The 25152-nt window shown below is 39.0% G+C and overlaps 1 protein-coding gene and 1 pseudogene across 1 annotated transcript; both read right to left on the reverse strand.

Moving 5' to 3' along the window:
* Window positions 1-571: 571 nt before the first annotated feature.
* LOC120113086 (norbelladine 4'-O-methyltransferase-like) lies at window positions 572-8682 on the reverse strand. The gene is made up of 5 exons (XM_039133835.1): window positions 8578-8682; window positions 8224-8303; window positions 5346-5490; window positions 4077-4208; window positions 572-1017 (listed from the first exon to the last, which is right to left on the reverse strand). Exons 1-5 carry the CDS (start codon window positions 8632-8634, stop codon window positions 724-726), a joined length of 708 nt encoding a protein of 235 aa, XP_038989763.1. The 5' UTR covers window positions 8635-8682; the 3' UTR covers window positions 572-723.
* Window positions 8683-18281: 9599 nt separating this feature from the next.
* On the reverse strand, window positions 18282-18379 carry LOC113461584 (annotated as a pseudogene).
* Between the last annotated feature and the right edge of the window lie 6773 nt (window positions 18380-25152).

Below are 25152 nucleotides of genomic sequence, written 5' to 3' on the forward strand. Positions count from 1 at the left end.
CATAGGACTGACTGTTGGCTATTTGAACAATATTCAAGTTCTCAAAATAGTGAGGTGGGTCGGCCAATAACAATCACCCATGCCAACAAGCGATTATTTCAATCAAGCAACCTTTACACTATTATGGAAATGGCACCATACTCTACTTTATCACCTGAATAAGAGATTTATTTTCTAATTCTTAAGCTTCCAACAAATGCAAGAATCACTAAGACAATAACTAATAATACGGTGGCAGTTAATAACATATACTGGCCTAGCTAGCGTCAGAGTATGCTCTAAGCTTAAGAAAAGAAGAAGAGGGGAGATAAAAGCTTCTAGTAATGTAACAAGGTAAACAACCTAAGCTTACCCTAAAAACTTGAGCTATGATCGTATTATTAGTAATGTAACAACCTAAGCTTAGTAAATCCATCTTCTAGCATGCATCTTAGAATGCACACTTGAAGGGATAAATGGGTTGGGTCAAAATGAGAACCTGGTTGACTAAATAAATAATTACTTTGGGGGGATTGAACTCACATTCTCCAATAATCTGAGCTTTGACACTAAGTTGGAACAAGAGAAAAAAAAAACCAAAGTATGCTCAAATATGCAATGTAAATTAAGATATATGTCATGGGATGCCCCACATCACTGATAAAGAGGTGCCACATGGGTTCACAAGCTTGGGTCGATCTCCACCCAATGGTTTAAGTTTTTTAGTATAATCAAACCACATAATTAGATAAGACGCATACAGATGGTGAGTCCATCACCAATAGAAACTTGTGATATCTCAATCCGGGAGTCAGCAGCCAAAAACTTATTAAACTTCAGAAAGTAGTCTCTGACTTTGGCATCATACTCAGAAAGAGGAGTACCCACCGGAGCAACCACACGACCAGACCAAAGAGTATCATCATAGACAATAACTCCACCAATCTTCACGAGTTTAAGCAAGCGTTCATGGTATTCTCCATAGTTTAACTTGTCAGCATCAACAAATGCAAAATCAAACAACTCATCTTCCTTTACCTGCAGTTGTCAGTGAAATTTCGTTATCATGATCATATAGAAGTAACTTCCTACATAGAGAGTTTCACTTACAAATTGTCTCGTTTGAAATCCCAATGATAGTTTAACCATATGGCGGCATTGTAGTTTTAGAACAAAAATATTGTTTTCCATTCAAGCATTCCATTTTTGTTAGGTTCTTCAAAGGTTTACACTCAAAAATCAGAATAGAAGCAACATACTTGCTTGCCAAGAGATGAGAGCAACATATTTTTTAAAAGCCTGAAGCATATATGAAGAGTGTCGAAGAGATTGGTAATTTTTATGCTTACTTTGTATCGTGGTGGTATTAAGATACGATGATTTCAAAGTAATTTGATCCATGCTTTGACAATATAAATCCCTACATTTGCAGCTATTATTTGTATAATTTAACTGAGTAAATCACATAAATTCTCTTGAGGTTTATGTTTGTTATACTTACACCTAATAGTTTGTAAAACTTACACTTACACCTAGTTAAATTAACGACATTAGTGAATCCATTTACCTCATATGAAAAGTCAAAATTGTCCTTGAATGAGGAAGAGAATATATACATTTTCTTAAATCTTTGGGTGGTTGTTATGTCACATAAAGTTATTTTGCCATTTTAAAATTTTTTTCTGATGTAATATTTGGATCTCATTTAAAGTTAACAGTTTGACTAATGTTCTGTTAGGTTATAGGTTAAAGTGTTGGATAAAAATAAATCTCAAGGAGGTAAGCGTAGATTTTTCATACTACTGGGTGTGTAAATATAATTTACTCCAAATCTCTAGGAGGTACGTAGTGAATAAATAAAATACAAAATGATTAGAAAATAAATTAATTTTGCACTCTTTGACAACAAATATACTTTATGTTGGAAGTCTAATTCAAACTTAGATTAAAAGTTTGAGATCTTGTCTTGAGTTATAAAGTAGGAAGAGTAGGTAAGGTATAATGGCTTGATGAATTAAGTCATCTAGTTTGGGCTGTGCAGTGGTTGAAAGGTTGTTCTCAATATGAACCTCCGCAGACTAGAGGTGTCATATGGCCATGTTTTGAGCTCTTTATTGGATAAAGATCGGAATGTAATCTTGGATTAGTAAATGACAAACGAGATACAAGTGGTGAAGAGCTTACCATGTGAATAGAATGGTACTTGGCTTGGTAGTGTTTAAGTGGAAAGGGAATGGCCGTGTGTGAGAGTCTATATAAAAAGTGAGTTCAGCAGTATAGATTTAGAGAGTATTTAGTAGTAAAATAATATATTGTTTTGTGTGGTGCTACCATTCTAAATTTCAGCAATGAGGCTCTATGCTTACTCCATGATTTTTATATTGCTAGTCTTTTGACACATGAAATACACATGCAGAAGTCAAAAAAAGATATCAGATTATCAATTTGATCGTAATTATGCAAGTATGTAGGCTAGTCCGCATCTTGATGTATGGCATATGTATGTTTTATTGACTTAAAATTTTGATCAATTAAAATATATTTAATTATCAGCAAAGGATATTGACAAGTGCCAACATTCTACAAAGAAAACAACCTTTTACATATAGTTAGAAAAACAAGCATCCACATAAGCATATATAATTTTGGAGTTGCAACACTCTAATTCACAACATATTATATCATGCAAAAGATTTCAAACTCAAGTTTCTAAATGATTAACACAGTTTGGGACCAATTGATAATTGCTATTGGGGACCCTATGGAAAGAATGAAATGATAGAATTTTCATTGGAAAAATCAAGCTCTGGTTTTGCTCTTATGTAAATGGCTTTGGAACAAGAAGCCTAACAAGTTCTACATATCATCGAAGATTGATTAATATGATAAGATATCAAAACCAAGTTTACTGAAGGTCATCAATTCAAATCCTTCCAAGCCAATTATTAATTAATTACCCAACTCCGATGTCATCTTATACCTGTTATAGTCTCCAAATGGATGATTCAAGCTGCATGTGAGACATGTTAACCTAATATAAAATGTTAACCTATTTTCGGTCAACTAGCAAAATAAAAAATATCAAATGCATAACAGGTTATTTTGTTTAGTCACTATGGAAAATGGTCTAAAAAGTCATTATCCCTGTTGTATAATAGCTATGATAATAAAATAACAGCCAAATAATTGCCTTTGTTTAAATGGTTCATTATTAATATATAAAATAGAAAAAATTATGGTATTTGTAACTTCAAGCACCCCTTTAAGATTATATTATGAGGACCATTATGCTACACCATGATACTTTTGTAATGAGGATGCATCAGATTTAACCTATTTTAGGACTTACACAGTATAGATACACTGGAATGAGCTATAGACTAAGAAATTTAGGAGTCAAATGTTTTTTCTAAATTTTTTAATTTTAATTGGTTGGATTGCATAGTCTTCTCTATTATCTAACTGCAACTGAGGGATTGGTTTAAGATAATGAGAGTGAGATATCAATAAGAGTCATAATCTTTTCTCAAAGTTAACATAAATAAGAGTACTAACCCTTTTTTAAAAACAAAGTAAAGAAGAGTCCTAGCTCTTATATAATAATTCTATCTACTTAAAAATCATCCCATTTCATGGCAGTCATCCAAAAGCAATAGCAAGATAGCAAGATACCTATTCACTCATGCGAACATGCATATCTATTTGTAACAAAAGGAAGATGTAGAATTTATTTCATGGGTCTCTTTTGTTTTGATAGATCTCTCCTTAAAAGTGGGCATAAAATGATTTAATAAATTTGGCAATTATGCTAATCTATATTTTTTTGGCTTAGCTCTATTTATTATATGAAACCTTTTTCATTTGCTCGAACTCAAATATTTTATGATTTATATCCAGGACACTTTTATTTTATTTTTTTGTTAATTTTTTGTTTCTCCAAACACATGCAAAGCTTTGCAAGGGATATCTACATGGCTTAACCTATGTTAAGTTCTTTTTTATTAATTAAAGACCCAACTCTTGCTTTTATTGCTAGAGCAAAAGATAATTACTATACACCACAAAAAATATTATGCTTGATATATGAGGAAAGTTACCTCCTGGAGCATTTTATCAAGAGCAGAGAGAGCTTCTGATTCAATAAAATTAATCTTGTCCTCAACTCCCGCTTTTTGAATAAATGGTAGTCCTATCTCAAAGTATGATCGGTTAATGTCGATTGCTGTGACCTACAACAAAGTATGAACAAAAGGATAAAGGGTCATGAACACCAAATTTTTATAGTTCGAGTTTTTCAAAGATATTCATGGTTGAGCATTGTTTTCTGACATGCATTCATAACTTCAATAGTATTGTTTAATCATAAGTTTTTGCAAATTTGTTTAAATGTATCTTTTCTGAATAAACTCAAAATATAACCAGTTAAATGCAAAATAAGTTGCGCACACACAGTCATACATGTATATAATATATATGTCAGTATGCATGTAGAAACATACATATCGACTAGGCTATACATTAAAAATGTCTAGTAATAGAGCTTTTGATGTTCAAAACCTCATACAAAACAAAGGGAAGGTAATTTCCTTTTCATCCTTCACTTTGCTTTACTCTGGACTTTAGTTTTGCAAACAATGCCATTAATTACATTTTGAACATCAGTTATATATCCATTTAGAAGATTACACATTTAATTTAGTTTTTCTTTATCTATTTCTCACATATGTTTTCAGAAATATATTAGTGGTTAGAGAATGGATTGGACGTCGTAGGTACCCTATTTCTCCATCTTGTAATAATATTTAAGATCTAAAACACAAGATGAATGAGTAGTAAGCTATTTTTAGACCTGCTCTAATTCAGGAACAATATGCTACTTCTACTTATGCACCTATTACAGATATGAAGTATAGGTGTCAATGTTTTAGAGACTAAAGGAGGTGTCAGTGTATGCACTGAAGGTCCATGGAAGATACATATTTTCTATTCTAGATATTTCCAGGCTTTTAGATCAGAACTAGTAGTGTGATTTATCTTGGATGAGCCATCATTGACTTTGTATTAATTATATCTTTTACCAATAATTTAATGTAGTATGTCGTCTGACTCTTTCGAATTGTGTTCTGGTTAGACTATAACTAAAAATTAAATTTTTAGTAAACATTTAATGATTCCAAATCAATGGTGGATCATTTTAATTAAAAATCTGCTCAGGGTGATCATGATCTAGGCATTATAAATGCCTAAAACCCGAAGATCATATGCTCGGTGGCCACATACCTGGGCATAAAATAGGTAATGAAATTACTAGTAAACATAAACAAGTGAACACAACGTTATTTTAATGTGCTAAGGAGTTGAAAAACCTTGCCCTCCGTCGGCAATGCTAGTGCTGCCGCAAGGAGTGAATAACCTGTGAACACACCAAGCTCAAGTGTCTTCTTTGCATTCATGAGCTTTAGAAGTATAGAAAGATGTTGGCATTCCTCCGGAGGCACCATCCAGAAATGCCTGCAACATCAAAAAAGAATAAAAATAAAAAAAGTGGACAGTGGAGGGTGGTCTAAATGCTAATTATAATCGACTTGCATAAGGTTAAGTATTAATAGATCGAGAACTTAGAATAAGATATATCATCATACAATTCATTTAATATAGTCAAAGTTCCCTATGCTGTCGTATGATGTATGCAGTTTTAATTTTAACCAGTCTTTAAATAGTTAATCTTATTTATCATTTGTTACACATAACTGGTTAAAGATTGAAATCTCCAGAAAAGTTAGTTAAAGAATTCACTAATCATCTGGATTTGGATTAGCTAAATTAGTCTAGCAATGTTACTTAAGAATACCAAATCAAAAGAAGGTCCAATATTAGTTTGAGGGTCCTTATTAGACACAACAATGTCTGAAGAATGAAGAACAGTGAATCAAACTATCATGACATAGTTAATATATTGGACGAATGTGATAGTAATTTCAGATCCACTTTATACAATAAAGAATATATCTTGTCGGCTATTATACTCTACAAAAAAAAAAAAAAAAAAGGGATTTCTCACTGTTATCAGGAATGATAAACAGGGCTAGGTTAGTGTTTCTTGAATCACAGATAAATCTTATTTTAAGCAAGTTAGCACATCAGAGCATCAGATTTTAATAACGCTCATGGTCTGTTTGGATATTCCTACAGGATTGGAGCTTGGTGACCCATCGGCCATCTAGCTTCCATTTTTTAGGAACCAGTCAAACCTAGCCCGGATCCTAGCTTTTGGGCTACAAGAACAAAAAAAAGATCAAAGAAAAGAAAAATTTATGAAGGTTTTTTTTTCTTTCCATAGGATTTGAGCTAGGTAGAGTTTGGTTGATACTGGGTTATACTTAAATGGACGGCTCAGTCTTAGAGGAATACCCAAAAAAGCCCTTAAAATACTTAATGGTGGCTTTTGAATACTTGACATCATACTGAAGGCTGCAAATGGGTCGGGTTGACTCGTGACCCGACCTGTTCAGACCCGATTCGACCCATTTTAGAGAACCCGTGGGGCTGGGTTAGGTTCTAAAATTGAACTCGTTCTATTTTTAGGGTCAGGTCTAGTTTTTTTGAATTCTGACCCGACTCGATCCGATCTATTTGAAATTTGGACAAATTTAGGTTTCTAACTCTACAACCCGACCCGAAAAAAAGCTGCTATAATGTGATAGTTCTTCCGGCAGTTCTCTTCGGTGCCCATGAAAATTGAGGTGAGGCTTATGGTCAACAGCAATATTGTTACAATCAGAATCACAATCTCTACATCATGCAAGGGGGAGTGGTTCATGGTTCACAATGCAACGGCAATGCTGTTAGTAAAAAGGGAGTCAACTTTTGGCGTATTGAGGCTCTAGACCGCACCCTCGACTCAAGAGTTCGAACCAAGTTGCTCATGGTGTGGAAGTCTCTCTCTCTCTCTCTCTCTCTCATTCTCTGCATGTATGTGTATGCGTGGGTGTGTATGTGCGTGTGTGTGTGTGTGTATGTGTGCATGCGCGTGTGTACATGTGCGTGTGTGTGTGCGATGGCACAAGCATCTTCTGATAATGGTGATGTCTTCAAGTACATGTCCAAAATCGTTATTTAATATACCACAACAAAAATAGTTGTCTTTGTATTTTTCTATCCATATTTGAATGAATAGTTTGAAGACAAAATATAATGTGTGTTATAACATATACATTATTAGCTAGTACCCGCTTCAATGGAGACTAACAAGAGATTTTATATACATATATATACATACATATATATATATATATATATATATATATATATATATATATATATATATATATATATATATATATATATATATATATATACATATATATTGGCTTACACTTAAGCATTTTTCTTTAAACAGTAATTGCAATCTCATGAGGACTGTACTCTAATAAAGACATCGTGCCATCAGCATACAATAGTTGCACCAAAGTACAACTTCGGTCATGATTAATGCCTTGGTAATGTGCAAATTTGTAATAATTCTTTCTCCGGATCCGAACAAAATTTGGCCCGGATCCAAATTTTTTGGGTTGGGAGCAGATTATATATGGATCCGATCCGAATGATTCGTTGATCAAAAATTGTAGTTGTGGATCTGACACAATCCGACCTTGATCTTCTATTAGGTTGGGTCTGAGTCCAATATTAGAACCTGAGCAAAAAAATTGAATTAGGTCGGAGTCACTCATGATTCGGACCAACCTGACCCATTTGTACCCCTAATCATGTTGTATATTCTATTACATAATGATACAATAACACATTGCAATAAAGATAAACATGAACTGGTTCCCACTTCGCAACACTCCTCAAAAGGAGAAAGAACCAACCGTACCCACAAAAAAAAAAGGTCAAAAAGAGCTGTACAGAGAGACAAGGTAAGTGGGGCCCTTAGATTTGTAACTGAGCAGCTAGGACAATGCTCGAGTTGTTGGTGCTCACTCTTTGCCTTTGGAATACCCTCTTTCATGTTAATTCAGTAGGAATTCCTCTTGCCCAACCATGAAGAGATGCATCAATAGCATGGATAAAATCACAAGATATTTTCAGATTTCGTGCTTTGAATTATTCTTTATTTTTTTCCACAAAGATATCTAAAATAACTACATAACAATGTAATCAAGCCATCTCACTGGTTTATAATTTAATGTTTCCATAAAATTAAATAGTTAAGATTCAGCAATCTAAAGGTTTGGAACTTGCCACTCTTGTTTCTTAGTCGCCTCTCTCAATGCCTGAAGTTGTTCGTGCTCTCGTGGATAAACACTTGTCTCCAATATATACTGGAAAAAGAGAAAGAGAAAAGATTAATTAGAAATAATGGGGCAAAAAAACCCTCCATAAAGAAAGAATGTTCTCTTTATTTTAATCATTCAGAAGTGAAAAAATTCGGAGAAACGAGAAACTCCCCTTTTTTTTCTAATTTTTCTTCTTTTCTTTTTCTATTCTCTTGCATCTCCTCTCTCTTTTTTTTTGTCTGTTTTTTTTTTCTTCTTCTCCTCTACTACATATCCCAAAAGAAATCATGAAGAAGAAAAAGAAGAAAAGAGAAGCGACCTTGTAAAGGGCATCATTCTGCAAGAGATGTATTGCATGTCCTGCCGGGATAGCCATTGATGTTCTTCCAGAGTTCCTTAATGGAGATCTCTTAGTTTGGCACCCTCTCCTTCCTCCATATATATATATATATATATATATATATATATATATATATATATATATATATATATATATATATATATATATATATATATATATATATATCCCATGGGTTGCGACTACTCGATAAAGAGGTGGTAGGTGGTCGGTGGTCGGTGGTCGGTGGTAGGTGAGGGTGGCTATGATTAGTGGATTCCTTGCAAATTTTTTCTTTTGCTTTTCTTCCTCCTAAGGAACATAAAAGAATTTATTTTTTTAATTGGCTTCAACGATGATTCCATGAAGATGAGCATTTTTAAAACGTTGGCGTGCCCACGCGCAGCAGTAGCTAGTTGGATGATTTATACTTTCGAGCTGTTCTTTTGGTAGGGAAGTGACAGCACAACAGAACTTCTGCCGCATACGACTGCTGAGGTCGGTAAAAATCGAAATAGTCGAAATATAGAAGATGGCTCGCAGGAAATTCTTTTTTTTTTTTTGCTAAAGAAAGAGGAAGGGGGGAGGAAGGGGGGAGCCCATCCCTGCGTAGCAACTCTCACTGGGCCCCCATCCCGCCAGAAAAATGTTCGATGCGGGCAGAAATGACCCCCGGCCGATTTTACTCATACCCTCCCCAGCCGTGGGCCCGGCTCGGTTACCCCTCTGGGCTCCGGCACGAATACCACGTGTGAGTAGGTCACACCTGGCACCACCGAGGCTACCAGCAGAGCGATACGCCCTTCCAGACCCCATGTCCGAGCAGGGAGCATCCGGTCTCCACAATTTAATCAACACCCGTACGTCTCGAACTCGGAACTACTTGGTTGGAAGTAAGGCCACGCTCCCACTAGGCTACCACCTCAGTGGCGCAGGAAATTCATTTATTGAAGCCTTTTTGTTAGAAAAGCGAAAAAACAGTGTAGAACAAAAAATTCTTAACAAAGTAGTAAAAGCCGGCTCAATCCTTTGATGAACACATAAGCCCCGGCTCTCAAATATATTTATTATAATAAATTCTAAAGTGAGCATCCAAAATGTATTAAGGCTCCCAATGCATTTGGGGGCCTCAAATGATGCTATGTATCTTTATAGCTATAAATATATTGAAGCCTCCAACTACATTTATATTAGGACGTATCTTTTACTTTAAAAAATTTATTGTTTCTTTTCTTATTTATGCATGGAGACCCCCAAATGCATTGAGCCGCTTCTAAGAATGGCATTTTCTAGACGAAAACTATAGCATGATATAGGCTTAGGCTTATCGTTTAGAGGTCTTCGAAACTATCTCTTTATATGGAGTGGTCCATTTTGCCGTTATCTAGATTAGTGTGACATGCAGTGATGGTCAGATAACGGTCGGTAGTACTATTACGGCGAGAAAATTATTCCATGTGGGGCGGCATACGGCTCTGTTTGTGTGCCGATTATAATGCTGCTACAGTTGCTAGTTGCCCAAACTATCGATTCTTATTGGTATGTATTGGTCAGCTCTTTGGCTAGGACTGTAGTCGTGCGGTGCAGTTCGAGCTACTATCAGTACGTTTTGATGGGCTTCTGAGCTGATTAGGGCTGAAGCCATCCACCTCAATCTACACCGACACAAAAAAAGTTGGTCTAGGCCAAAAAAGTGTTAATATTTTCCTCGTCGATGCCAAACAGATTTCATCGGCAGTTCTATGCATCTTAAAGTTACCATGAAGAGAAAAACTTGGCATCATCTTCTCGCAATGATGACGTTTAATTTGCAAAAGCAGACTAGAATGTAGTCATTTGATGTGTAATTGGAAGAATTAAACATTTTATTATTTCTAGTTGGAAAAAAAGCTGGGGACTATCCTATGACATCCCTAGAGCAATAGAGAGAGAGAGAGAGTAGGTTAAGGATTGGCAATTTGGACGGATCGACTATGGCTAAATTCAACTTGGACCATAACCATAACTAGGGGTGGCAATCGGGTCCGGTCGGGTCACAAATGGGTCGGATCACATGCAGGTCGGGTCAGAAAATCATAAACATGAACTCGACCTGTTTATTAAATAGGTCAGAAATTACAACCTGAACCTGACCTGTTTATTAAACAGGTAACCCGACCCGATCCGTTTAACCTGTTTAATAAACAGGTAACCTGTTTACCTAACCCGACCCGACCTGTTTAACCTGTTTGCCCAACCTGATCCATTTAACCTGTTTAGACCTATTTAACCTGCCCAATCCAACCTGTTTAACCTGCTCAACCCGACCTGTTTAGACATGTTTAGATCCGTTTAACCTGTTTAGACCTGTTTAACCTGTTTAACCCGTTTAACCTGTTTAGACCTGTTGAACATGCCCAACAGTTAAATGGGTTAAACGGTTTAAACGGATCAGACATCTAAAATCCATATCCGATCCAATTAATAAATAGGTTAAACGGGTCGACCTATTTACGACCCGAACCTGTTTAGGCCAAACCCAAACCTGTTTATGGCGGGTCGAACACGGGTCGGGTTGGTGGGTCGGGTCATATTTTGCCACCCCTAACCATAACCGATCATTCCAGACATATCAAATGCAAATGCAACTGATACTTCACTTGTTAAACTAAAAGTTACATAAAATGAAATAGTAATTAAGACTTTATATCTTTACATCTTTCGGAAGATGTGATTCTAAAATTCATGTAGTCTATCCTCACTAGTCACAGTTTCTTTTCTTTTTTTTTGGTAAATGCAGCAATTTATATAGCTCTAACTTGAGTACATTCTGCCAAATCACGAGAAAGCAAAGCATACAAAAGAGAAGGAATATCTCCTATAGATGTCCATAGAAACTCTCCGGAGTGCCGGACGACGAAGGAGACAACTCAGTCTGCTGCTTTGTTCGCCTTCCGAAATACATGTGCTGCCTGCAAGCCACCCATCTCCTGAACCAGCCTACGAATGTCTCTGATGAGAGGATGGCCATCACCATATCTGTCCACACTTCGTATAACTAGTCACAGTTTTTAGTATGCCTTTCTTGCAGCTACCATTAGGAAAACATAATTTGTCATCACACTCGTTGAAGTTACCAAGAGCAGAGCTGATAAGAGGTTAGGGTGGTTTTTTCGAGCAGCTAAAAAATGAGGATCATTTGCTTTATGTCCGTAATATCCATTGAAATTGTACTTATATATATAATATACTCTAGCAACATTTGTCTTTTGAGGAAAAATTTGTATATCCTCAGGAGCACCAAGATAGTTGTTACATTCTTTAACAAATTATTCAGTCTCTCACCCTCAAAAAAATAAAGTTGTTTTGTCTCTTTGTTTCTTGAAGATCTACATACGAATGGTGCACCCTGCCTCCGTGGAAACAAGATTCAGATTCAAAAGGAGAAAAATTCTCTTGGTTTTTTCTGAAGAACACTGATGAGAGCACAAAAGTGTGATCTACATGTTGCTTAAATTAATATTATTGCTAATAAATAATGATAAAAGTGCTGCATTAATTTTATATTTTTATTTGGCACAGATTATTGTAAATCAGAGTTTAAATGTGCATTTGGTACAGTTTGGGATGATTCATGACTTCAAGCCTGATTACACTAGAACAGAATTGAACCTGGTCAAGCACACTTGCACCCGAGCAACACTTGTCTACTTGTTATAGTCCCTTGAAGTGCATTGGAATCCTTCATTGGAATTCAAAATAAAGAAAGAAATCAGCAGTGTGTCCAGCTTCCTTCTCGTCTCATCCTGTGCGGCCATTTGAAAAAGATCACGATGCAGCCGTCTACATCCAATTCCCCGCGTCCGCCCGCATGGAAGAGATCCCGATCCTTCTCAATCGGGCCACATAATCAGGAATCCCCCGAGTCCTCTACTTTCTACTTCCGGATTCGTGATCGTCCCAACATCCCGCGATCACCTCCCAGATATCAGAATCCCACGCATCTCATGTGCATCTTCAGCCGTCCCAGCGCGTCCACCTCTTCCGGGTTCTCGCTCATCCGAGCCAAGGGTCCCGCTTACAATTCTCTCGTTTCCGCAAGTGAGCCACGGCGTCCCAGAGCTCCCAGCCATCCGCCTATCCCGCGATCAGCTCCCAGCCCGTGAAGCTTCCCAGCATCCCGTCTCCACCGCGTCCGCTTCACCTCCCAGCCGTTCACAGCCTCAATCCGCCTCACGCGCCTCCCAGCTTCCTCCAGCGTGCGACCCCAGGATCCCACGCATCATCCATTACCATCTGCGCCTCCCAGCTCTTCTTCCGGACCCGCATCAGACCCTCCCCAGCATCAGCAATCTTCCGTGATCTGATCTCCCGCATCCCCTGTTTCCGCTCATCCAGATTTCAATCCGCTCTCATCCTTCCTCCCAGCCGAGATCAACGTCTATTGCTTCCGGATCCGCCTCTTCCTCGATGCATCACAACATCCCAGCGTCCGACTGAACCTCCCACGCATTTACAGCAGCGGATTTCCAGCCTTCCAACGAAATCCCATCCGAATCACAGCAAATTTGATTCGGATTTTCGTTTGATTTGTTTGGCTTTCCAAGAATAAACAGAGGGGGAGGGAGAGTTGAATATAAAGGGGCTTGGGGTCTTCCTGTCTCAGGGGGGTTCTGGTTTCCATTCAAAAAAAAACAGAAGAGACTCTCTTTTCAAAAGAGAGAAGGGAAGAAAGAAAGGGAAACAGGGTATGCCCGGTTCCGAAAAGAAAAAGAAAAAAAAAACACAAAAGGGGAAGCGATGTTTGTAATGGAAAGCTAATTCCTTGGCAAAGGGTGATGGATGAACCCTTGTCATTGTCATGTTGCTTTCATCAAGTACATTCTAAACTTTTATTCTAATTATTTTATATCCATTGGTATGTTTTGGACTCTTGCATATTTATTTATTAGATAGATCTTTTATGGTTTATATATTTTGATGCATGGATTGTTTCGATGTTTGATTTGTCGTAGACGTAACCGGCACGATAAATACTTAGATGTTGAATTCATATTTTCAGATTGTATACTCCATGATTAGAACTACTCTATCATATTAATCCTTAATCAAGAATCGCCGAGTTTATATATTGAAAGTAACATTGTCAAGGAGGATTCCGGATCCCTAGCCTTCTCTATATTCTTGAACTTTGTTTAATTACCTATTATTCTCTGTTTTTAATTTCTGAAAATCAACTGAAAATTACATCTGAAATTACGCTAATAATATCTATACCGTTCCATGAGGATTCGACCTCGGACTTCCGAATTTTACTGCTTGTGCGATTCTCCTGCACTTGGAAGAGCAATTTTGCGAGCGCATCAAACACCCAGCGCTTGATGTCAACATGAGCTTTGAGTAATTTAAGGTGCAATTTTTTATGAAATGGTATTTGAATTATACAACCTTTAGCTATGCAGCCTAATTACATCATTCTTAATAGCAGAATTATTTTATGCTTCAAATGTTAACTCTTTATGAACTTGGAATGCAAATAAGCGGCATGTTTTATGAGTATTAATCTCATCATTCAAATTTAGCATGTAATAGTTATCGAACAGAGTTAAAAAGTAATTTTTAGATCTAGTAAATTCTAGACTCATGACTTTGCTAAGAAGTTCAAGGCCTACTTTTCCACGAAAAGCACAATATTGCAGCCGATGGCTATAAGTTCCAAAAATGCATAAATTGGTAGTGTGATTACAAACATATCTATCTATATGCGTGAATCAGTTCATAGAAACCTGCAAGTAATCACACAAAACCTGCATGCAATCATTTTCTATTCATATATACTTAGAATAAATAACCCTCTCCTTAGGATATTAAGTTGGGGAAAATACCCATTCAATTTCCACCAATATTTTTTTCAAAGGGTGCAACTCCTACATATCTCTAAAATAAATCATTTTGGCTTTTATTGTTTAAAGCATCGATATGTGTTCTTATATATGATCTATGCACATCATACTTGATTCGTACATTCTTATATAGAAATATAAATAGCAGTATTTTCTACTTAAAGATTAGTGCAGGCAAAATGATATGCAAGAGTTAGGAGAGGTTTGGCGTCGGGTCCGTCGTCAGACAGTGAACTCTTCGGGGGTGCAGGGGAGGGCTGAGAGGCCGATTTCATCGGCGGTGGTGGCAGAAGATCGGGCAGCTCTGGCTTCCTACAACTGAGTACGCTTTGTTTGTTTTCTTCTAACCAATCTGTGTGCAGGTTCGATGGGCCGATGGATCAGCAGGCGGGCCCATCGGGGACAAAGCCGATGGGGAGCTCTACGTACGCGGCAGCAGTGGCGGGCAAAGGCAAAGGTAAGCTTCCTACAGAACGGGGGGAAATGTCCAGGGCTCCGGCGAGGCTGGGACCTTGGGTGACTCACTGGCCCTCGGATGAGGACGTGGCTCGGTTGAGTCGTCGCTTTCCGACGGTCATGGAGCTGTCGAAGGCGCCCATCGAGCTGCCCGCCGGGAGTGGGAAGGCCTCTCGGTGGTGGCCCGTAGCCTCGGATGCTGGGTGCCGGCCGAGTGGGTGACCAAGGATGTGGCCACCCATGGAAAACTTGTAGGGAAGATGGAGGTGGTGCCGCTAGCCGATGACCACCTAGCCCTGAGGTTTGGGTCGATGGCTGACCGCGACCGGGCACTTAATGGAGGCACATGGGTGGTGGCGGGGTAGCTCCACGCCATGGAGCTGTGGGTGCCGGAGTTTGCGCCTGGGGAGGTCGCCGTGAAGACGGTCGTGGTATGGCTCCGACTACCCCGGCTACCGCCGAAATATTGGTTGGCCGCGACCATACTAGAGATTGCAACCCAAGCGGGGCGGCCGGTCGTCGTTGACGGGGTGACCGAGCAATGGCGAGCCATGGGTTTCACGCAGGTGAAGGTGGCCATCGATGCCACCGAGCCCCTTCTTCTGGGGGTTCTGATTCGGCGGAAGACGAGGGTGCGATGGCAACCCTTCGTCTTTGAGAATGTCGCCGACTGCTGCACCAAATGCGGCAGGATAGGCCACTCGGCAGTGGCGTGCCGCCAGCCGGTGCTAGAGCAGACGGAGGAGAGGGTGGCGGATTTGGGGGTTTCTCAAGCCGGGCCGAAGTCGGAACCCGGGGAGGTCAATCAAGGGCCGATCTATGGCCCTTGGTTAGTGGCGAATAGACCCCGGCTCCCGAGGGGGCTACCGCTGATAAGAGCACAAAAGTGCGATCTAAGTACTAATTAACTTAGCCTAATGCTAGCAAAATAATGATAAATAATAGGTGTTAACATTTACATGATTAAATATTTTATCCTTAGCACTTATTATGATTTTTATCATCTCTTTCCAGCTGCAGAACAGAGCCACATCAGCCCTCTCAAGACCCGTCTGCGTCTTCGAATCATGCTGCGATCAGGTCTTTCTCCCAGCACCCCGCGATTTCTGCATTGTCCCGCGATCAACTTCTCCCGATAGAGCCCTCGTGCAGCCCATCCTCTTCTCCCACGAGTGATCCATAGCGTCCATCCGAGCGTACAATTCCCAGCCTTCAGCGAACGTTCCAGCATCCCGCGAGGCATCACGATCCGTCCGTGCTTCTTTCCGATCCATCCGCCTATCCAGCGAGTGATCCACGGCGTCCGCGAGCCTCCCGTGAAGCTTCCCATTTCCGCATCCAGCGCGTCCGTTCCTCCGAACCAGCTCTCGTGTCCGTGTGCACCCTCCCAGCATGCCACGTCTGAACCTCCCAGCATCCCGCAGCCATCCATGGTTCAGCTCCCACGCATCCTAACCGATCCCTAGCATCTACGATCACAGCACATCCCAGCAGCCTCCTGGATTCGTAATCCACGAGTCCCAGATATCAGGATTCCGCATCCGATTCTCCCGCATTCACAGCCTCATCCAGCCGTCCGCGTCCATCATCTTCGCCCGGGGGATTCATCTCAGCCGACGGGTCTCCACTGCGTGTGGGGGGGGGGATCGAAGGCCAAAGGATATCCTCTCTCGGCTGGGAAGAGAAGCATCCCTCATTCGAAAAAACAGAGAGGACCCTGCCGCTTTGGAAAGAAAAAAAAAAAGGGGAAACAGGGGATGCCCTGTTTCCGAAAAGAAAAAAAAGGAAAAGGAAAAATATGGGGAGGTTAATGTTTTTAATGGAGGGCTGATTTCTTAGGTGAAGGGTGATGGAGGAACCTTTGATATATTACTTTCTTTGAAGTAAATTCTGAACCTTTGCTCTTATTGATTTATATTTTTGATGTATTATGGGTTCTTGCATAACTATTTCGTAGATAGATTTTTAATGGTTTATGTTTATTGGCACATGGACTGCTTTAGTATTTGATTTGTCATTGATGTAATAGGCACGATGAATGCTTAGAAATAGAGTTCATATGTCCATAAAATATATTCCATGTTTTGATCTATTCTACTTTTACATCCTTAATCAAGAATCGCAGGATTTATTCTTGTATGCAATATTATCAAGGGGGATTCCGGATCCCTAACCATTTCTATTTGATAGAACTTTGTTTATTAATCTATTATTCTCTGCTTTTAATTTCTGAAAATCAACTAAAAAATTACATCTAATAATTACGCTAATAATTCATAAATCGTTCCCTGAGGAATCGACCTCGGACTCCCGAGAATTTACTACTTGTGCGATTCTCCTGCACTTGGGAGAGCATTTCTGTGATGCATCAAGTTTCTGGCGCCGTTGCCGGGGAACGGCTGATTTATTAGTATAATTTTAGATTTAATTAGTACTTTAGTAGTTAGTCTTTTTCTTTCGAAAAAAAAATTATTTACTGCTGTTTTTTTTCCCTGCACAGTCTGCATCAAACTCTGATATCAAAGAAATTAACCGTCTGATTGAACTCAAATTTGGTCGTCTGGTGCAGGACCTGTGTTTCTTTCATCTGAACGGTCTGATTGATATTCTGAGACTTTTAAGACCATTATATTAATCTGAAATTTTGCTGCTGTCTGTTTTGAATTTTCTGTGTTTAATTTTTTTTTTAGAATCAGAATTTTATTATTATCATATCTCTTTAACCCTTGTTGCTAATTGAAAATTGATAAGAACTTTAAGAAAAGAGCAAGGGTGATCATTAAAAAAAACAAATAAAAAAAATTAATTAAAATTAAATTTTGTATGCTAGGTTGGAATAGGGACAACACTGGGCGTTTGAATCGAAAAACTTTTGACAATTCCTTAGATCATATTACTGAAACACTTTCGCAAAATCTCAGATCTGTTGAGATGGCTGATGATGATGTAGGAAGTCACCATGGTAATGAAGGTAGACCCCCAGTTATGACACTTCGATAATACTTATACCCTACTAGGACTAGTCAACCTTCATGCATGATTATTCCTGAAAATGTAGGACACTTTGAAATCAAACTAGGAGTAATTCAATTGCTGCCCAAGTATCATGGGATGGAATCCGAGAACCCTTATCTTTACCTTAAGAATTTTGAGGAAATTAGCATCACATTTAGAGTGCCAAATGTATCGGAAGACGTCCTTAAATTGACCTTGTTTCCTTTCTCCTTAAAGGATAAAGCCAAAACATGGCTGAACTCCTCGAGACCTAGATCGCTAGGAACATGGCATGATATGCAAAGAGAATTCTTGAAAAAATTCTTTTCCGCACAAAAGACTAATTTTTTGAAAAGGCACATTAGTAATTTTCAACAAAAAGACCATGAAACATTTTATGAATGCTGGAAGAGATTTAAAGAATTGCTTCTCTCTTGTCCTCATCACGGGTTTGAAACATGGAGAACCATTAGTTTCTTTTACGAAGGGTTGTCTCCACAGTTAAAACAATTTATAGAGACTATGTGCAATGGTCTATTTTTTGGAAAAGCAACCCGATGAGGCATGGGACTATTTAGACTCTCTCGCAGAGACTGCACAATTATGGGATACAGGGGATAGAGTGAATAAATCTTTGCCTAAGCCTACTAGCATTGGACACGAGGGCCTTTACAACCTTAGTACTCAAGATGATATTCAGGCTAAAATGGCATCCCTTACTAGGAAGGTAGAGGAAATTGAACTTAGAAGGATTGAACCCGTCAAGACCATAGAACATAACAACTAGTGTTGTAGGATTTGTGAGATGCCTGGCCATCTCACCACTGATTGCCCCACAATACCCACATTCAAGGAAGTCTTGCACGATCAGGCCAATGTTATGAATACCTATCAAAAATCTTTTAATAATCCTTTTTCGGGTACTTACAACCCTGGATGGAAGAACCATCCAAATTTCAGGTGGAGGAATGACCAACCTCAACAAGTATATAACCCAACTCCTCCACCTCCGCAACCTCATTATGCACACGCACCCCCTCAAAAATCCAGTCTCGAAGAAACTTTGCAATCTTTCATGCAAGGTCAAGCTAAAATCAATGATGAATTAAGAAATCAACTGACAACGCTGACCACTGCTTTAAGTGCTCAAGAGAAGGGTAAGCTACCAGCTCAACCATAACCTAACCCTCAAGTCTACGGCAGTAGCAATGCATCATCTTCAACTTCGCATAAAGAACGGGGGAAGAGTATAATAACTTTGCGAAGTGGAAAGGTTATTGACCGACCAGTCCCAGAACAAACACAAGTCATACCTGATTCTGACCCTCCAAAGACAAAAGAAAAGGATAACGAAGAAACTGAAGCACCAACATCTACTGAAAAAAGCAAATGTCCTTTTCCAGCACCATTTCCACAAAGATTAAAGCCCTTGCAAAAGCTTGAACCAAACTCTGAAATTCTTGAGCTTTTTAAGCAAGTAAAAATCAATGTACCTCTTCTTGATGCAATCAAACAAGTGCCTTCATATGCAAAATTTTTGAAGGATTTGTGCACCGTCAAGCGTCGATTAAATGTCAAGAAGAAGGCATTTCTGGCTGAAAATATGAGTGCGATTTTACAGCATAACATTCTTCCTAAATATAAAGATCTAGGTTGCCCAACTATCTCGTGCATCATTGGCAATTTTAGGATTGAGCGAGCATTGCTAGATTTAGGAGCGAGTGTGAACTTGTTGCCATATACGGTATATGAGCAACTCGGTTTGGGTGAGTTGAAGCCAACAACTGTGACCTTACAATTAGCTGACAGGTCAGTGAAGGTCCCTAGAGGGATTATCAAAGATGTGTTGGTCCAAGTAGACAAGTTCTATTTTCCTGTTGACTTTATCGTACTGGACACACATCCGGCTTCCAATTCTCCATCTCAGATTCCGGTCATCTTAGGACGTCCATTCCTTGCAACTTCTAATGCATTGATCAATTGTAGGAATGGTGTCATGAAGCTTTCTTTTGGCAATATGACCTTGGAACTGACGTCTTTAGTATAGGCAAACAACCCAGTGATCATGAAGAAAGTAAAGAGGTTGAATGGGTTGAAACCATTGCGGAAGAATATCTGTTAAAAGAAACATTTACTGAATCGGCCGACAATGGTTTAATAGATTGGTGTTCTGAAGGTATTGCTAATGATGTGGTCCCACCTGTTTTAGATAATTCGGATGTCATGATGGTCAATGGGTGGAGACCGAGAATAGAGGAATTCGAGCAGTTGCCCTTACAAGGGACAAAATTTGTACAATCTCGGAAACAAGCACCCATACTTGAGCTGAAACTCTTACCAAGAGAACTCAAGTATGCCTTTCTTGGACCCGATAACACTTTTCCCGTAATTATCTCGACTGAGCTCGATAATGATCAAGAAGGGAAATTACTTACGATCCTAAAGAGTCATAAAGAAGCACTTGGATGGTCGATTGCAGACTTAAAGGGGATTAACCCTTTGATTTGCATGCATCGGATATATTTGGAGGATAATGCCAAAACCACAAGGCAAATGCAGCGTAGGTTGAATCCTACAATGAGAGACGTGGTTAAAATAGAAGTCCTTAAGTTGCTTGATGTGGGTATTATTTACCCGATTTCCGACAGCAAGTGGGTGAGTCCTACTCAAGTCGTGCCTAAGAAAGCAGGTCTGACGGTAGTCGAAAATGAGCAAGGTGAGTTAGTTCTGACTCGCGTTCCGACGAGTTGGCGCATGTGTGTTGACTACCGAAAATTAAATTTGGTCACTAGGAAAGATCACTTTTCCCTACCCTTCCTAGACCAAGTTTTGGAAAGAGTTGCAGGACACAAATTCTATTATTTTCTCGATGGCTATTTCGGGTACTACCAAATCGAAATTTCACCTGAGGATCAAGAGAAGACTACCTTCACTTATCCTTTTGGCACATTCGCTTTCCGTCGGATGCCATTCGGGTTGTGTAATGCACCTGCGACATTCCAAAGATGCATGCTCAGCATTTTTGAAGATATGAACGAAAAATTTTTAGAAGTGTTTATGGATGATTTCTCTGTTTTTGGCGACTCATTTGATGATTGCCTGTCACATTTACAAGCAGTCTTAGCTCGATGTATAGAAAAGAATTTGATACTGAATTGGAAGAAATGCCACTTCATGGTACCAAAGGGAATTGTCCTAGGACATATTGTTTCATCGAAGGGCATGGAAGTTGATAGAGCTAAGATTGACTTAATCGCCAAGCTACCTGCACCCAAGATGGTTAGAGATGTTAGATCATTTTTGGGTCATGCCGGATTTTATAGGAGGTTCATCAAGGACTTTAGTGTCGTAGCTCGACCATTATGTAACCTCCTAGCCCTTGATACACCATTCAATTGGACTGAAACCTGTCAAGAGGCATTTGAAAAGTTGAAGTCTATGCTTAGCACTGCACCCATCGTGCGACCACCTGATTGGTCATTACCTTTTGAGATCATGTGCGATGCTAGTGACTATGCGATAGGAGCTGTCCTGGGACAACGCAAGGATAATAAGCCATATGTCATTTACTATGCAAGCAAAACTTTAAACGATGCTCAAGTAAATTAAACCACCACCGAGAAGAAATTGCTTGCAGTAGTATTTGCATTAGACAAATTTTGCTCTTATATCCTTGGTGCTCCTATTGTTATCTTTACGGACCATACAACGCTAAAATATTTGCTGGATAAGAAAGAGGCCAAACCACGCTTAATACGATGGATACTTCTACTCCAAGAATTTGACATCACTATTAAAGATAAAAAGGGAGTAGAGAATATGGTTGCTGACCATCTATCACGGCTAGTTGTTCATGATTTGGTGCCACAGTTGCCCATCAAGGACTCGTTCCCTGAAGAGCAATTGTTTGCACTTTCTACTATGCCATGGTATGCTGATATTGTAAACTTTCTTGTCACGAACCGGATGCCGGAGCATTGGGGATCGGATGATAAGAATAATTTCTTGCGTGAAGTAAGAAGTTATTATTATGATGCCCCCTATTTGTTCAAGTATTGCAATGATCAAATCTTTAGAAGATGCATATCGGATCATGAGATACAAAGTGTACTCTCTTTTTGTCATGCCAGTGCTTGCGGAGGATACTTTGCATCTAAGAAAATGGCAGCTAAGGTGTTACAATGTGGTTTTTATTGGCCTACACTATTTAAAGATGCCCACGAGTTCTGTAGGACATGTGACCCATGTCAACGTGTCGGAAGTCTAACTCGTAGGCAAATGATGCCTCTTCAGCCCATTACTGCTATTGAAATTTTTGACATGTGGGGCATCGATTTCATGGGCCCATTCCCACCGTCTTTTGGATATGAGTACATTTTGGTTGGTGTAGAGTATGTATCCAAATGGGTAGAAGCTGTGTCTTGTCGAACAAATGACCACAAACTAGTTTTAAAATTTCTTAAAGAAAACATATTTTCTAGGTTTGGGATGCCTAAGGTTATAATTAGTGATGGGGGAAAATATTTTTGTAATAAACCTTTTGAGATCCTATTACGAAAGTACGGTATCACCCATAGAATTGCAACTCCTTATCATCCGCAGACTAGTGGCCAAGTAGAGTTAGCCAATCGGAAAATTAAACGAATTTTAGAGAAAACGGTGAATCCATCATGCAAAGACTGGTCTTTAAAACTTTCTGACGCATTGTGGGCTTACCGTACTGCTTATAAAACTATTCTTGGTATGTCCCTGTATCGGCTAGTCTATGGAAAAGCATGTCATCTACCTGTTGAAATAGAGCATAAATCGTATTGGGCCATTAGAAAATTAAACTTTGAATTACAAGATGCTGGTTTAGCTAGAAAATTACAACTAAGTGAGTTGAATGAAATTCGTCGGGATGCATATGACAATGCTAGACTTTGTAAAGAACGAATGAAAATTAGGCATGATAAATCAATTCTAAGAAAATCTTTTGAACCTGCACAAAAAGTTCTTTATTATGACTCTCGCTTACATCTGTTTTCTGGAAAGTTACGATCAAGATGGACAGGTCCTTTCATTGTAAAAACTGTTTTTCCACACGGGGCAGTTGAGATTGAGAATCCACAAGATGGCAAAATTTTTAAGGTAAATGGACACAGATTAAAACCTTTTCTTGAGAATTTTGCAGATGAAGAGGACTCCTTTTCCTTGGGGGAGCCTTCTTATGACTGAGCTTGACGACAAAGGTATGTGTATATTAGTTAGAATTATTTTTTTTCTTTTATTTTTCTTCTTATTTTGTAGGTCTTCTTTTCTAGATATCAACAGCTCAAGGTATTACTCTTCTCTCCAACATTATTTTCTCTCTTGTCTTTCATATATCGTTTCTTGTATCTTTTACATTGAGGACAATGCAATGTTTAAGTTGGGGGGAGGGAAATATTTTTTTTTAAAAAAAAAACTTGTTTTTGCATTTGATTTATTCTATTACTTTCTTTTCTGAGCAAATGCACATGTATTTTCATATTGAGTTTGTGCAACTATTAAGGCAAGGAACACATGCATACTATGACTGATCAGAGACCTATTATTAGATCCCCACACGTGTACTTAATGACAATAGGAAGGCCTCAGGAGTTCATATTTGTTAACTGCATTTTTGTTAGCCTTATCCGTAAAAGAAGTATGAGTATCCTTGTTCATACCATAAGGTTCATGATTTGGTTTTCACATAAAGATAGAGGTTGAATATCCCAGTTAGATTACTTAGGTGCCTTATGATCCAACCTTGGTTGACCTATAGTCACGATGCAGTCACATATATAATAAAAAAATACCTATATGGTTCAGTCTATCTTCTCTTTTCTTGCGTAATTAAAAAAAAAGGAAAAAAAAAATCCTTATGATGACAAGTCTGGCCTCGTGGGATAGTCTGGTTCGAGTAATTAAGTCCGAGGGGTGTTTCACCTAATGTCTTGAGCCAACTGGATCGGAGGTCATTGACTGAAAGCTCGCTACATGGGCCTTACTAGAGCCTAATGGGGTTGGACTATTGTAATCGTCATATGTGTTTAAAAATAAAAATAAGCATGAATAGGATTGGTCGGACTGAACCTAGTGACATGTGGTAATGACTGGTTTGACTCCATTGTGTTGGACCTCTGTGTACCCAGGTTGTTTAGTTGGGATTGATAGCTCTTTCTTTACATGCGAACCATTCTTGACAATTTTAGACAACATGTGATATTCTGAAAATTTGATGGATCAGGTTCTAACAAATTGTAGAAAATACTTGTGAACTTGAGTAGTGCACCTAAAACTCAAGCGGTGCCCGGTTGTGGTGGAGGTATTAGTACTCTAAGAAAGTCATGTGATTTCATGCACACTACATGATCATTTTTTTTTCCTTGCTTTGATAGTTGCCATGTTTGAAAATATATATCAATTAATTGCATGTGTATTAGCTTAGAATTTATTTCACATTTTTATTAGGATCTCATGTCATGTCATATCATTCATGATGTTTGTGGGTAACATCCCTGAAAACCCTCACGAGACAACACTCGTCCACTAGGGTAACCTAGGGGTTTAACGGCTTGTTGCACGTGCTAAGTGCAATCATGATTCCTACGAAAGTGAGTACTTATCTTAACTTTATGCAATTAGTTCTAATAAAACATCATAGGTTAAACCACCCCTTTTGCACTCTCATTTTATTATTTGCTCGTTAATTGCTAGAGACTAGCAATAAGCTAGTTGGGGGGTGTGATAAGAGCACAAAAGTGCGATCTAAGTACCAATTAACTTAGCCTAATGCTAGCAAAATAATGATAAATAATAGGTGTTAACATTTACATGATTAAATATTTTATCCTTAGCACTTATTATGATTTTTATCATCTCTTTCTAGCTGCAGAACAGAGCCACATCAGCCCTCTCAAGACCCATCTGCGTCTCAGGATCCGTGATCGAATCATGCCGCAATCAGGTCTTTCTCCCAGCATCCTGCGATTTCTGCATTGTCCCACGATTAGCTTCTCCCGATAGAGCCCTCGTGCAGCCCATCCTCTTCTCCCACGAGTGATCCATAGCATCCATCTGAGCGTACAATTCCCAGCCTTCCAGCGAACGTTCCAGCATCCCGCGAGGCATCACGATCCGTCCGTGCTTCCTTCCGATCCATCCGCCTATCCAGCGAGTGATCCACGGCATCCGCGAGCCTCTCGTGAAGCTTCCCATT

The sequence above is a fragment of the Phoenix dactylifera genome, chromosome 14 (assembly GCF_009389715.1).
Source record: "Phoenix dactylifera cultivar Barhee BC4 chromosome 14, palm_55x_up_171113_PBpolish2nd_filt_p, whole genome shotgun sequence".
Taxonomy (NCBI): Eukaryota; Viridiplantae; Streptophyta; class Magnoliopsida; order Arecales; family Arecaceae; genus Phoenix; species Phoenix dactylifera.